Here is a 14791-nt window from a genome sequence, read left to right as displayed (position 1 = left end):
TGATGACGATCTTAATGCTGTCACGTTTTTGGGAAACCCAGCCCAGAACAACACACTCTGCCTCTTTGACATTGTTTTCGTGACTTTGTCAGCTAACGTGTCTATAGAGATAAAGAAACATCAGTTAAGTTATCTTACCGGCAGAGTAAATCTCTTTAGAATGGCATGGCTGCCAAAGTTTTTAAAATACATTTTTGGTAATTCCAAAAACATTCTTTATATGGGCAAATCAAATTCATATATAAAAAGTAAGGTTTTACATCTTCCTAAATCTGAGGGTGGTTTTAACTTTCCAGACTTGGAATTGTATCAACTCGCCACCCAAGCCTTGCGATATCTAGTTAAATGCACTAAATAGGAACAATGGGTACATATTGTAGATGCACATCCCAAAAATCTTTTTACGAGTCTATTTTCAAAGGATAAAGCTAAGAACATGAACAACTTCCTAGTTAAGAGCACTGTAAAGATATGGAAGAAAATGAAACGTATTTTACAAGAACCAATATCACTCCCTAGAAACACAACCTTATGGAACAATCCTTAGATAGCTGTTAAGAATGAATCAATAAATTGGCCCACATGGGAAACGAAAGGCATAAAAACCGTAAATGACATGGTAACAGGAAATACATTTGTTTCCATCACAGAATAAAACAATAATTTTGGACTGACCAATGTAGATAGTTTCAAATACATCAAAAGTTACATATGACGTCATTTCGATTTGAAATCTTTTGGACAGAGCAATCTTGAGGGAATCCTATTTGAGTCAGAAAAAGATGTTCATATGATAGGTAAGATTTACTAAACCTTGCACAGAGCCTATCCAACTAACAATCTCTTAGAAAAAAATATAAACTATTGGAACCAAGATTGTGATGGGGTATGAGGATGAGTGTCTGGGCAGATGAGATGTAGTCATTGTTTGTGTGTGTCTTGTAAGTTGTTCTTTGTATGTATAAGTTTGTTTTTGGAATGCAAAAAAAACTATTACAAAGAAAAAAATATATATATTTTTTTAAATATGAAGAATTAATCAGTAAAGTAAAAGATAACTAACTTTTGTTTTCTGCATAGCAAAATACAGATATACTCTGTATTTGAGGGTATCTAACACATAACTCATGCCCTTGGGGTACCGAGTAGGCCTAGTAGAAAAACATCCACAATATTGTAATATACAGGCCGATGGTCATCTGACACTTTAGCTCCAAAAGACACAAGACAATTCATTGTTTTGGTCAGGGGCGCAATATTCACTGGGGACGGGGGGACATGACCCCCACACTTTCTGAAATTGCATTTTTGTCCTTCCCAGTTTTATCATTGCACTGTGATACAAAACTTAGCTTAGGTGTGCTTTGGGACCGTGTAGAAGCCTCAGAGCGGTCAGGTAGGCAATTTTCTGGTTTGAGCTGGATTTAGGACCACACAGACCCCACAGAGCTTGCGGACAGGCTGTGTGAAGGCTAAACTTCTGAACAGAAGCAACTGCTGTCTATGTTGCGCTTTTTCTCAGAGTTGTAAAAGCAAGGAGAGCAGAAACGGGCTACTCTTTAGTTGACTGATCTAGCTGGCAAGGTAACTGCTGTTTGACAGAAAAATAACATATGATTCCCATTGCTGAGCTAGTAGTGTAACTAACTTTTTCATCCCCTCTCAGCTTAAGTGAATGAACTGCTAGCAGCTACCACAGCCAGTTCAGCTCTAGCTAGCCTCTAGCTACTGTATCTGTCAGGTAGCAGTATCTAACAGCTGTTGTGTGTATGGAAATGTTTTGTAGCCTTTGTTTTGTCCTGTTTCAACATATGTACATTTGATGATGTAGAAGTTGACTAGGAAAACTGACAGCTAGCTAACGTAAACTCACTCACTTTTGTACATCGCCTTGGTCCATACAATTGACCTTATTTTAGCTCCCCKAAAACGTAATACTTCCAGATCAACTGTAATGTCAATACCATTGTAAAGCACAATTTCTCCCCTTTCCAACAGAATCAATTACATGACTCCCACCGCTGCCCGTTTCTGCATAATTCAARAAGGCAATGAGCTCCGTCGGGGCTTTAAAAAAATGSCGGGTGGGGAAGCGAAACTAATGCGTGATAGTGAGAATGAGAGATGTTGTGTGGGATAATTGCTTTTTTTCACTCGATCTGTCCAACTTATCACCTTATCGCCTCTAAAATGTAAATAAAACACTATAAAGAGTTTTTATAATGTGTCATTACATACCTATTTGAAGGTTTGTGTCGAATTTGAATCGTGTTTTTAGGGCGGTGCTAAAGTGATCTTAGAAGTAAACAGCGGCTTTGAGAATGATGATCGCATGCAATGATGACGCAAAAAATGACTAGGTATCCCCCCCTCACCCCCGTCACTGTGCATTTCTTGTTTTTAAACGATGAGCGAAGTGCTACACCTGGTGGAGAGAGATTGTAAGACAGAAATAGTTGCTTTATGCGTGCTGTACGTTACGACATGACACGTCAAGATGTAACGGAGGGTCCATTTTTTCAACTTTTCTCCAATACTATAGAGACATTACCATGTCGATCAACGCTTGAATAGAAACATGGTGCAGTCAGTACACAACACTATGCTCATCATATCTTAGCAGATCAGATGGTGACAGGTGTCCCAGCAGGGTCAGACAGCCAGGGAAGACCAGTCTACAGAGCTCAGGTGAATTTTGCAGTATATTATAACAATCAGTGAATGAATACAAAGTTCCATCTTGAGTTGGCTAGTCTGAGATCTGGGAATTTCAATTGTTGAACCATTGATTAAAATCATGGATAATATAATGTAGGAATGTACACCAATGTAATTCTTTGTCATGCCTCTTTTTAGTATTTCTGAACACATCTGAGAAAAGATGGTCAAGCAGCCAGGGAAGTCTGGGATGGAGCTGAGGTGAATTTTTGCAGATACAACACTATTTTCTCTGTGTAGCAAACACTGGGCAAGCAAGAAGCTTCAAAGATTGAAACTATATATATTTTTTCCAATTGGTAGTAGTTACAGTCTTGTCTCATCGCTGCAACTCCCGTACGGACTCGGGAGAGGCAAAGGTCGAGAGCCATGCGTACTCCGAAACACAACCCAACCTAGCCGCACTGCTTCTTGACACAACACACATCCAACCCGGAAGCCAGACGCACCAATGTGTCGGAGGAAACACCTGGCGACCTGGTCAGCGRGCACTGCGCCCGGCCCGCCACAGGAGTCGCTAGTGCGCGATGAGACAAGGATATCCCTGCCGGCCAAAACCTCCCTAACCCGGACGACACTGAGCCAATTGTGCGTCGCCCCARGGACCTCCCGGTCGCGGCGATGCAATGCCTTAGACCACTGCACCACCCGGGAGGCCGGGAGGCCCAATTGAAACTATTTTAAGGCAGTCTGACAAATAGAGGCTTTTCCTGATGACACAAAGCATATAGAASAAAAATATGAGGAAGACCTGGCAGATGCTATTGATGATAATGAATGGATACAGATATGTTGGAATGCCCAGTCATTTTCATATAACCATCCATTGAATGTACTATATGCCAGTGAAAGTGAATATCATGCACACAGAAATGTAATTATTCTGCTGGAGGTGTAAAACACAAAAGGAGACATATTTCAATATGTTATGGTCTTGTGAAGGCTGGCTGAAAGAGTATGTTCTTCTATCTCAGCATGTCTACAGATTCTCTCTTCTCCCTGTTTTTGTTTGCTTGGAAATGTTGATACTGGAGACTGTTATCAGAAGAAACTGTGTAACCTATCATTTATAGTGGCTAAGAAATGCTTTGCCATTAATTGGAAGGTTGGTTATCCTCCCACAATGGATGGAAGAAATGTCAAGTTATGTATCACMAGATACACTAGATACACTAGTATGTATTAKTAGACTAAGGGTATACTGTGCAACTTTCATAATGTATGGATACCTTATATGGAATACAGTATGACAAAGGGTGTCTTTATTGAAAACATGCCCATGTCAGGGGAGATAACTATTTAGGAAATCCCTAGCTGCTGGGCTGCTCATTCCTCAGTCCTTGCCTTGGGGGTCTGCCATACTGTTGGTTGTCACTRTGGCCTTGGCCTAACACACCTGAAACCAATAATTAATGTTTCAGTAAAATCTTAAAGCTGAGTGGAGTGTGTTGGGTTGGGGCACTACAGCGCCGTGGACCCCTAGGGACAGGACGGGGTGACCCAGCTATATTGTGTGCAGATAAAAAGAGCTCTACAGTACATTTACGCATATGATATTAATGATTTTATTTAGGGTGTACTGTTTCTGTGTGTTACTGTGTAGGTGTATGTGTGTTTTTAGAACACTTTTGTTTTCAAACCTTTCCTTGAGACATAAAAAAAGATGGGAAGGAAGTTTTGTTGGGGAGAGAGTMGAGTTATTGARTAGACTGGTGGGCGTGCAGGTGGCTCGGGGCTGGCTGGGCGGTCTGGATGAAATTGAATAAAGACAATCAAAAGTCTTTGTACTTTATTTGTYAGAGTTGTTCAGTTTTTAGGCTATTGGTTKAAGGTGCAACACAATATTTATTATTAAATTATCATTGATCTAGTTCAGTCTTATCAATCACATAAACATATTTAATAATGATCTCTTTCCTAGCTTGATGACTGTACATTTTTGCTTTCTTTATGTTCTAAATAGAGATGGCTAGAAAGGGCAATGGGTCATATTAAATTGTGCAGAAATGCAGGAAATTTGCTTTATATGCCCCCAAAAATGGGAGGACCCCCATACCCCCCACCAAGTTATTCCCCCCCACTTCTAAAACCAAAGTTGCGTCCCTGGTTTTGGTTGAGAGACTTTTGACACCAAGTTCTGCCATGTAAAACCAAAGAGCATCATGTTAGGGAAGCAATGCCTGCTGGTTTGGGCTTGGGCTTTGTAATTTCTCCTCCATCAGCTCCTCCATCTTCTCCAACCACACTGTCCTCTTTCCATCCTCCTTGCCACAGACCCTCTATCCAGTGGACAACACTGTCATCCCAGTCTCCAGGGAGCAGCAGTAAGAGGTAGCCCACTCCGATGATAGCTGCTGCAGCCACTCTGACCTGGCTGAGCTGGGGGGCTGCAGCGACATAGAAATCCACTGCTGCAGAGAGATACAGTAGGGGGTCAGGTATAGTGGAATGCTGTTAGAGATTCCCACAATGACTTCAGGAAAACCTGTATGAAGATCTCTCATGACACCGTTGTTTAGCTTGATTTATCGTTTAGAGTTTTATAAGCAGATAAATATCATTGTTCTTTCTGTACCTGAATTAGCTGGGATGCTCAGTAACATTCCAAGAGAAATAAGGGAGGGGTAGGCAAGCACACTTCCTAGATTCACCAAGACATTGAAAGCTGATGGTGAGGGAGGAGGGACAAGAGTGAAGGAAATGTTAAAAACAGAGTTATTCAAATTAACACATTTAATATCTGGATGTGTAGGCCGTCATTGTAAATATGAATTTGTTCATAACTGACTTGCCTAGTTAAATAAAATAAAAAAAATAGAATATATGTACAGAAATTAGCGGGGGAGTGTTACCGAGGAGCAGTGAGGCCATCACGCACAATGCGTCCCAGGGGATGTACTGGATTGGAGGCCAGTACTCCACATGTGTGAGGTAAAGTATCACACACACCCAGGAGTGGAGGACACAGCAGCATAGCCCCACACAGGACAGCAGAACACTGGCCGTACCCGGCTGCACCTCTCCCACTCGCTTTCTAAACAACACCTTGAAGAATAAAAACGTACGTGAATACTTTGTGCTTATGTCTGCCCACCACAACAGTTAATATCCCACGTATACAGTTGAAGTCGGAAGTTTACATACACCTTAGCCAAATACATTTAAACTCAGTTTTTCACAATTCCTGACATTCCCTGTCTTAGGTCACTGAGGATCACCACTTTATTTTAAGAATGTGAAATGTCAGAATAATAGTAGAGAGAATGATTTCTTTCAGCTTTTATTTCTTTCATCAAATTCCCAGTGGGTCAGAAGTTTACATACACTCAATTAGTATTTGGTAGCATTGCCTTTAAATTGTTTAACTTGGGTCAAATGTTTCGGGTAGCCTTCCACAAGCTTCCCACAATAAGTTGGGTGAATTTTGGCCCATTCCTCCTGACAGAGCTGGTGTAACTGAGTCAGGTTTGTAGGCCTCCTTGCTCGCACAAGCTTTTTCAGTTCTGCCCACAAATTTTCCATAGGATTGAGGTCAGGGCTTTGTGATGGCCACTCCAATACCTTGACTTTGTTGTCCTTAAGCCATTTTGCCACAACTTTGGAAGTATGCTTGGGGTCATTGTCCATTTGGAAGACCCATTTGCGACCAAGCTTTAACTTCCTGACTGATGTCTCGAGATGTTTCTTCAATATATCCACATAATCTTCCTCCCTCATGATGCCATCTATTTTGTGAAGTGCACCAGTCCCTCCTGCAGCAAAGCACCCTCACAACATGATGCTGCCATTTTCCAAGCTGTTTTATGGCACAGTCAACTTAGTGTATGTAAACTTCTGACCCACTGGAATTGTGATACAGTAAGTTATAAGTGAAATAATCTGTCTGTAAACAATTGCTGGAAAAATGACTTGTGTCATGCACAAAGTAGATGTCCTAACCGACTTGCCAAAACTATAGTTTGTTAACAAGAAATTTGTGGAGTGGTTGTAAAAGAGTTTTAATGACTCCAACCTAAGTATATGTAAACTTCCGACTTCATCTGTATATACAGTAACGTAGACACACTTAAGGGTAAAAAAATATGTTTGCGCTAAATAGTGTTTTTTCGACCCAACTGCAAACTTCAAGGCGTTGGCCAATGAAGGAGTTGGTCTGATGGTGCCCTCTGATGTCATCAGCCTCCCTGCTTGCTTGCGGGAGCAACAGAGAATACAAGAGGAAGAGCCCGCCTCGTGCCATGTCATGAGGACACCTGGACCACCTAATGAGATGTGCCTTTTGTTAAGGAAATTATGCGATTAATGAAGTGAAACGGAGAATGGAGTAGGACTTTAATGGCGATGACCTTGTACAGGGCAGTGGTTGAAGCTGAGCCTACTGCCAGGGCCACCCCTGTGATTGAGTCGCTATGGAAACCATCAGCATACGCCATCATGACGATTCCTGTGATGGAGAGAATTACAGCCACTATCTGATAGAGAAAAAAGACACAGGAAGACATCACAGCTCAACACTGATGACAAGGAACACTTTGGCTATTATTGATTTGCTCAGCCATAAACARCACCTTTTAAAGGTTAGGTACACATTAATCAATTGACTCAAACMCATCAAAGTCAAACCCCACATATATAGTTGGTCAACAATTACCAGGTGAGAGCTTGGCTGGGGTGCATTCAGTTCGGTTGAACATTTGCTACATTGTGTGACGGTTTGTACTGAACGACCCGTTTCCCGCACCGTTCTTTGACAGCCTTTTGAGGTGTGTTTGCCCTCCGGTTGGTAACACTTGACTTGGATAGTCCATTTGTAGATGCTCTACAGACTACTGTATCTGCAGACTCTACAGTAACATTTCAACTGTCAATGTACTAACCCAAACGCTAACCCTAACCTTAACCTTAACCCTTAACCTTACCTAAACCTTAACCCTTAACCTAACCTTAACCCTTAACCTTACCCTAACCTTAACCCTTAACCTAACCCTAACCTTAACCTTAACCTTACTCCCTAACCTTAACCCTTTACCTTAACCCTTACCCTTACCCTAACCTTAACCTACCTAACCCCTTACACCATTCCCTACACCTTCCTTACCTTACACAATCCTACATTAAGTCGTTCTTCACTTATTCCATTTTTTATTTGCTCTTCTCTTTCGTCTTACTTCTGCTTTCTTTGTTCTTTTTTTTCGTTTCTTCTTCTGCACTCGTTGAATATGATAGTATTGGGGTTGGAGTGGAGTTAAATTAATTGAGTTTCGGGAACCGCTTTACCTAACCCTTACCTAACTTGCCCTTAACCTTACCTAACGTTCCCTTTTACCCTTAACCCTTCCCTAACCGCTAACCTTACCCTCACCCTAACCCTAACCTTAACCTCAACCCTAACCCTAACCTTAACCCTTACCCTAACCCTAACCCTAACCTTAACCCTTACCCTAACCCTAACCTTAACCCTTATCCTAACCCTTATTCTAAACCTAACCATAACCATAGTCCTAGCAAGCAGTTGCTGATCAACAGATAGTTTGTTGACAGTATGACCATCTGTAGACCATCTACTGATGGAAAATCCAGACTATCCAAATAAAGTGTGACCCTCCTGTTTGGTGGGTGGTGTGGCCTGATCAATATGGCTTTGACCATTATACATCTCAAAACTTGTTCAGCACACCATACACAATCGCTCTCTGGGCTGCCATAATCACAACGTTCCTCAACTGGTCGTTCAATACAGTACCGTTTACTTTGAATTAAACGACAAACACCGCTCTCTCAAGGGAAATCTATACATTTGAGAATTTTTTTATGGAAGCTTTGGTGTGAGTATCTGGATGCTTAAAAGAGTATCTACATTTGTAGATGTTCTGTGTTACACTGTCCATCCACCCCCTTCCCCCTTTATCTAGCGCTAACAGAGGAGATGTTCTTACCCGTACACCCATGAACCGGTCGTTGAGTCCGATCCAGGATAGGAGGAAGATGAAGCCCTGGCTACAGCAGAGAATGGCGCTGGCGTCTCCCGCTGAGATGCGACAAAGGGCCAGCAGGTACAGGTAGCCTGAGAGACTCCACAGCACGGAGAACGGTGCTGCACCCTTCAGGAGCACTCTCACTGTCATGTCCTCCTCCACCAGGAAGCCACTGCACTGCCTGGGACACAGGAAGACAGAGGCGCCTGGTGACCTGGTCAACCTTTCTACCAATCCTCTGGATAAACAGCAGGGTTGTTTTTAAGATGTTTGTTTAGCTGCTAGCCTCATGCAGATTAAAGCACAAAGCAGCTTGTCTTAAATATCTTGTCTGATACAGAGGGTTTGTGGCAATAGGTTTTCTATATTCCCTAAAAAGAAAACCATTCATTTAGTAATTTGACAAATCTAAAGTTACTGTAAATCCTTATATTACACTCTATCCAAAATAGAGAATCAATCTAGATGAGTGTAATAACAAAAACAAGAGGTGATCATGACTTCCTSCCACACATAGCCCTGTCAACCTTCTCTCAACCTGAAATGGGCCCAACACCTGCCTGTCAGAGGACTGTTTAGCTGTTGTTTCACCTGAAGCAGGCTGTGGGCCACTGTCTCTGCTCTGCCCCTAGCAGATGTCCCAGATAGTAGAGGGGGAAGAGGAGGAGGTTCCATGTACTGCAGAACCAAATAGTGAAGAAGGGGGCATGGAGCTGCTCCAGAGACTGCTTGGCACTGTGTGTGCCCACTGCCCACGCCAGGGCCACACAGCACCCAAGGACCAGCCCCCACAAAGCTCGACACATGGCTCTCAGCGGGCAGCGGGCACAGCGGCTCTTACTGTCCTCTCTCTTCTCCTCCACACAAGTCTTCTGCCTGCCCTCCACCCTTCCCCCCACCCTGCTCTCCACCCACCCTCCACCCTGCCCTCCATCCTGCCCATCTTCAGCCGCGGGCTGGGGTCCCCTCTGTCTTTCAGCATGCTCTATATGCCAAAGGCAAAAAGAGAGAAATATTATCCTGTAGAAAACAGAAACATGACAGATGCATAAAGATATCATTCTCATATGGGAAAGGGTAATATAAGAAATAGCCCATATTACAATTTTACTTCCAAGTTGCCTATTTTTGGTGGATCTTCAAGATATCATCGAATTATTCCCACATGAGGTGTCAGTGCTTTTCTCATACTGAAGAAATATACAGTTGAAGTCGGAAGTTTACATACACCTTAGCCAAATACATTTAAACTCAGTTTTCCACAATTCCTGACATTTAATCCTAGTAAAAATTCCTGTTTAGGTCAGTGAGGATCACCACTTTATTTTAAGAATGTGAAATGTCAGAATAATAGTAGAGGGAATGATTTATTTCAGCTTTTATTTCTTTCATCACATTCCCAGTGGGTCAGAAGTTTACATACACTCAACTAGTATTTAGTATCATTGCCTTTAAATTGTTTAACTTGGGTCAAACGTTTCGGGTAGCCTTCCACAGCTTCACACAATAAATTGGGTGACTTTTGGCCCATTCCTCCTGACAGAGCTGGTGTAACTGAGCAGGTTTGTAGGCCTCCTTGCTCGTACATGCTTTTTCAGTTCTATCCACAATATTTTCTATAGGATTGAGGTCAGGGCTTTGTGATGGCCACTCCAATACCTTGACTTTGTTGTCCTTAAGCCATTTTGCCACAACTTTGGAAGTATGCTTGGGTTCACTGTCCAGTTGGAAGACCCATTTGCGACCAAGCTTGAACTTCCTGACTGATGTCTTGAGATGTTGCTTCAATATATCCACGTAATTTCCCTTCCCCATGATGCCACCTATTTTGTGAAGTGCACCAGTCCCTCCTGCAGCAAAGCACCTCCACAACATGATGCTGCCACCCTCGTGCTTCACGGTTGGGATGGTGTTCTTCGGCTTGCAAGCTTCCCCCTTTTGCCTCCAAACATAATGATGGTCATTATGGCCAAACAGTTCTATTTTTGTTTCATCAAACCAGAGGACATTTCTCCAAAAAGTACGGTCTTTGTCCCCATGTGCAGTTGCAAACTGTAGGCTGGATTTTTATGGCGGTTTTGGAGCAGTGGCTTCTGACTTGCTGAGCGGCCTTTCAGGTTATGTCGATATAGGACTCGTTTTACTGTGGATATAGATACTTTTGTACCTGTTTCCTCCAGCATCTTCACAAGGTCCTTTGCTGTTGTTCTGGGTTTGATTTGCACTTTTCGCACCAAAGTACGTTCATCTCTAGGAGACAGAACACGTCTCCTTCCTGAACGGTATGACAGCGGCYTGGTCCCATGGTGTCAAGCAAAGAGACACTGAGTTTGAAGGTAGGCCTTGAAATATATCCACAGGTACACCTCCAATTGACTCAAATGATGTCAATTAGCCTATCAGAAGCTTCTAAAGCCATGACATGATTTTCTGAATTTTTCCAAGCTTTTTAAAGGCATGGTCAACTTAGTGCATGTAGGCTTCTGACCCACTGGAATTGTGATACAGTGAATTATAATTGAAAAAATCTGTCTGTAAACAATTGTTGGAAAAATGACTTGTGTCATGCACAAAGTAGATGTCCTAACCGACTTGCCAAAACTATAGTTTGTGAACAAGAAATGTGTGGAGTGGTTGAAAAACGAGTTTTAATGTATTTAGTGTATGTAAACTTCCGACTTCAACTGTATATGACATTATCTACAAGCACTGAAATGTATAGATAATATCTTAATATGCAGTATTACATGTCACTGGGATTTGTCACACCTGACCTACACATAAATGAATGCACATAACGTTAGATTTATGCCTAAAACTAGAAGAAAGCTATGAAATATACTTACCCTGTGGAGTGGGCAGCAGAAAGACAGCAGGACCAGGGGAGGGCGAGGGAGACACTTTGGCTGTTTGTTTGTTCATGGCTATCTCTAGTGTCGGCTCTTCTCTGGACACTGAATCCTTCTACAGCCATGGGCTCTGGGTGGTAAGCCTTTGATGTGTATGGAGAATTAAATTGCTTAAACTCAGCCAACCCAGAATGATCTGTGATTACTATGATTACTCCCCCTGCTCACAGACCATCTAATACCAGGAGGTTGCTTGAAGCCGCTAACAGAACTGCAGACGTGTGTTTAGTGAGACGTGTTTACATATTGCCCTCTGAAATGTGTGTAAGTGACATGGAATACTGTATACCTGTAATTTTTCATTGCAGTAAAGCGTTGACATATTTACATGGTTTGGTGTGTTTGATGTAGAGAACACTATACACTGGGTGGTTTGAGCCCTGAATGCTGATTGGCTGACAGCCGTGGTATATCAGACATTTTTACTGGGGGGTTCGAGCCCAGGAATGCTGATTGTCAACATTGCCAAACTGTGGTATATTAGACAGTATACCACCAGTATACCACCGGTATACAACATTTATTTTTACTGCTCTAATTACATTGGTAAGCAGTTTATTATAGCAATAAGGCACCTCAGGGGTTTGTGGTATATGGCCAATATACCACGACTAAGGGCTGTATCCAGGCATTGCGCCGTGCAAAGAACTGCCCTTAGCCATGGTACATTGGCCATGTACCACACATCTTCAGGCCTTATTGCTTAATTATAAAACATGTTTTGCTATGAAGACGTTATGTTACCTGATGCCAGTTCAGCTCCATGGACAGTTCCCCTCAATGCACTGCAGTGCATGGATGAATACCCAGTCTTAGAAGTATATGAGTTGTTTTTATTTGGTCCAAAACATACATACATACCACAGAAAAACACAATTCTTTGAATATGATGAACTGAGTACTACCGAACTCCGTTTGATGGAGTAGTTTAGGGGAGAGTTTTATCCGCAAACCAATAAACCCCTTTATACTGAATGTGTTCATTAACCCCCCTTGGTTTTATGTGAGAAGTACAGAGTGAATGGTTAATTAAGCTACGTGTGAAATGATATGACTCATACGCATGGCTGGATATCTACATACATTACAGTACAGGTACTACAGTACAGGTACTACACTGACAAAACCACTKAAATACAACACTAAAATGCCTGTAATAGTGAGAGAAATCAACATCATATAAAGCTGTTAACATTTTTTATTGATTGTTCTTCCTATGAGGTATTCCAGTTTCTRCTTTGCTTTGGTCATCAGCCTTTCAATCTGGACAGCCATCAACAGCTTTGCTCCATTGAACTTTGCAGTCCCTCATTCCTRGTCTTTCTTCTGCTGGGGGAATGTACTCAGCCTCAAGGGTAACATGCGTTCTGGCGATTCACAAAACACATACAATAAATATGGCTGCTGGGTGACTGTCACAGATGACTACAGTGAATGATGGCACATGAACTGAGGCAGTGAACTCTTGTGCTGAAGTAATGTCATAATTAGAATCATTCCATTCAGTGACGGGATCATCTGATTCATCTACACTTGTTTGAACTTCATTGAAATACAACCGCGGGTGCCTTTATGCTAGCGCTATCCAATACTGGTGATAGTCTGCTCTCTATAAAGACCAGYGTTCAACAGCCCTCCAATGAACGGGCACTTCACATCATATTTATGTCTACTGTACGTTAGGGTCTATAAGTCTGTCYGATAGAAGCTCACCTTCACTCTCCCACCGGGAGACCTCTGCAGATCATAAAGGAAACACCAAAACAGCACAAGGTCACGAGGCAGTTCAAAATTACTTTAAAATGTGCATAACACAGACTATGTTTCATTAAAGCTGAACACTGCGGTGTATGCTACTAATACGTATTTAAAAATGATATCCTATAATGTTTTACTCACACATCTGCTCATGTAACGGGGTTGATTTTGTAGAAGGCAAAAGAGTTGAAAGATTACATTAGTAACATTGAATAGCAACCTTGAATGAGTAGAGAGAGAGACATTGCATCATCATCACATCAGTTCTACTTTGACAGTTTATTAGATATGGTAAATCCTATTATTCATTAGGTAACACTATTACTTTACCTTGGGGTTTGGGGTTCATGAGGATCAAGGGGAGCTCCACCTGTACGTCACTGGCTGTGAGACCTCCCAACAAGCTGAATGGGAGTAAAGAACATAATTGGTTAGCATTTAATATTTTCCTCAATTTCAATGTAAAACATGGCATTGGCTTACAGGCAAACATGTATTTAATCTAAGACTTACCCTCCTGAAGACACCATCAAGTTGACCTTYATTTTGTAGGAGACCAAGATTCCCAACACTTCTTTATCCATACCGTCCCTCATACTGATGAGGAGAAAGGAGAAGACAGAGATGGACTCAGGTTGTTTGTGTCTAGATTTGAATGTGAAAATAATGTAGACTGCCACTCACATAGTGTTGGAGGCTAGGTTTGTGTCCTCATCTTTAAGTCTGCCGTCCAGCGCCAGACCGCGCTTCTCCTTGTTGTCGGCCAGTAGGGGGGTGATGGTGAGGGATTTATCAAATGTGCTATTGGCATCTATTGTCTCTCTGTAGGAGAAGGTTGGAGATGTTAGTGGATCAGGAGAAGAGCACTTCTTAGAAGATGATGAGGAGAGGGTTGGTTTCTGTCTACTCACCCAAACTCTTGACAAAGTACGGTTTTGGTGTATTTGTCCGCAGAGTAGAGCACCACATCTGTAGTCTGGTCAACTGGAGGATAGAGCCCACTGTTATAAACTTAAGTATAGTATTTTAGTTCTAACATTCAGAGTCAGCGGTGATAGACTTACCGGTGACTTTAATTTTTGTCACTGTTTTGGTGGTTTCATTCTTGACTTTGACGTTGACATTGATCGGATCTCCATGGTAATAGATCTGATATCAATATAAGAAAAACAATTCTACTGTTTGCAACCCCTTTTTGTTATCTATTCTAATATAGCTGTTACAGTATATGCGCTGTAGAAGCCGGTGAGGATTTCTGTTTAACTCACCTCCTTATCCAGAGAGGCCTCCAGGTGGACAGGCTTGTCAGACATCATGAAGCTCTTGCAGATGTCAGCCTTGGGACCAGGAGCACCAGTTGCATCTGGGGCAAACTGGATCTTACGGACGATCAGACGGGCAGTGTCTCTACAAGGATGGAGGGGAAAGTGG

The 14791-nt window shown here is 42.1% G+C and overlaps 2 protein-coding genes and 1 long non-coding RNA gene across 3 annotated transcripts in view; all 3 read right to left on the bottom strand.

Moving 5' to 3' along the window:
- Positions 1 to 4878: 4878 nt before the first annotated feature.
- LOC139027720 (solute carrier family 35 member F3-like) lies at positions 4879 to 11615 on the bottom strand. The gene is made up of 7 exons (XM_070443492.1): positions 11540 to 11615; positions 9285 to 9678; positions 8655 to 8874; positions 7065 to 7190; positions 5571 to 5763; positions 5294 to 5383; positions 4879 to 5129 (listed from the first exon to the last, which is right to left on the bottom strand). The coding sequence occupies exons 1-7, from the start codon at positions 11613 to 11615 to the stop codon at positions 4879 to 4881; spliced, it is 1350 nt and encodes a 449-aa protein (XP_070299593.1).
- Positions 11616 to 12414: 799 nt separating this feature from the next.
- LOC139027783 (uncharacterized) lies at positions 12415 to 13398 on the bottom strand. Its single transcript, XR_011479948.1, has 2 exons — positions 13316 to 13398; positions 12415 to 12969 (listed from the first exon to the last, which is right to left on the bottom strand). It is a non-coding gene; the product is annotated as an uncharacterized lncRNA (long non-coding RNA).
- Positions 13399 to 13661: 263 nt separating this feature from the next.
- LOC111964356 (arrestin-C) overlaps positions 13662 to 14791 on the bottom strand; it is a 13587-nt gene continuing 12457 nt past the window's right edge. The window contains exons 7-12 of the mRNA XM_070443491.1: positions 14629 to 14767; positions 14425 to 14509; positions 14272 to 14344; positions 14045 to 14182; positions 13874 to 13957; positions 13662 to 13764 (exon numbers count right to left, since the gene is read on the bottom strand). Of these exons, the coding sequence (XP_070299592.1) occupies positions 13662 to 13764; positions 13874 to 13957; positions 14045 to 14182; positions 14272 to 14344; positions 14425 to 14509; positions 14629 to 14767 (622 nt within the window). The remainder of the gene's footprint in view (positions 13765 to 13873; positions 13958 to 14044; positions 14183 to 14271; positions 14345 to 14424; positions 14510 to 14628; positions 14768 to 14791) is intronic.

The sequence above is a fragment of the Salvelinus sp. IW2-2015 genome, linkage group LG5, assembly GCF_002910315.2.
Source record: "Salvelinus sp. IW2-2015 linkage group LG5, ASM291031v2, whole genome shotgun sequence".
Lineage (NCBI taxonomy): Eukaryota > Metazoa > Chordata > Actinopteri > Salmoniformes > Salmonidae > Salvelinus > Salvelinus sp. IW2-2015.
The sequence above is the reverse complement of the archived record's forward strand: the minus strand, read 5'-3'. Positions and strand labels throughout refer to the sequence as shown.

What these genes read in the sequence shown, in the direction of transcription:
- LOC139027720 (XM_070443492.1), bottom strand. Translation starts at nt 11,615, where the DNA reads ATGAACAAACAAACAGCCAAAGTGTCTCCCTCGCCCTCCCCTGGTCCT. An exon ending in ACCGGTTCATGGGTGTACGG is followed by an intron (nt 7,191 to 8,654) that starts GTAAGAACATCT and finishes TTTCTCTATCAG; the next exon opens with ATAGTGGCTGTAATTCTCTC. An exon ending in GATGGCCTCACTGCTCCTCG is followed by an intron (nt 5,384 to 5,570) that starts GTAACACTCCCC and finishes CCTCACCATCAG; the next exon opens with CTTTCAATGTCTTGGTGAAT.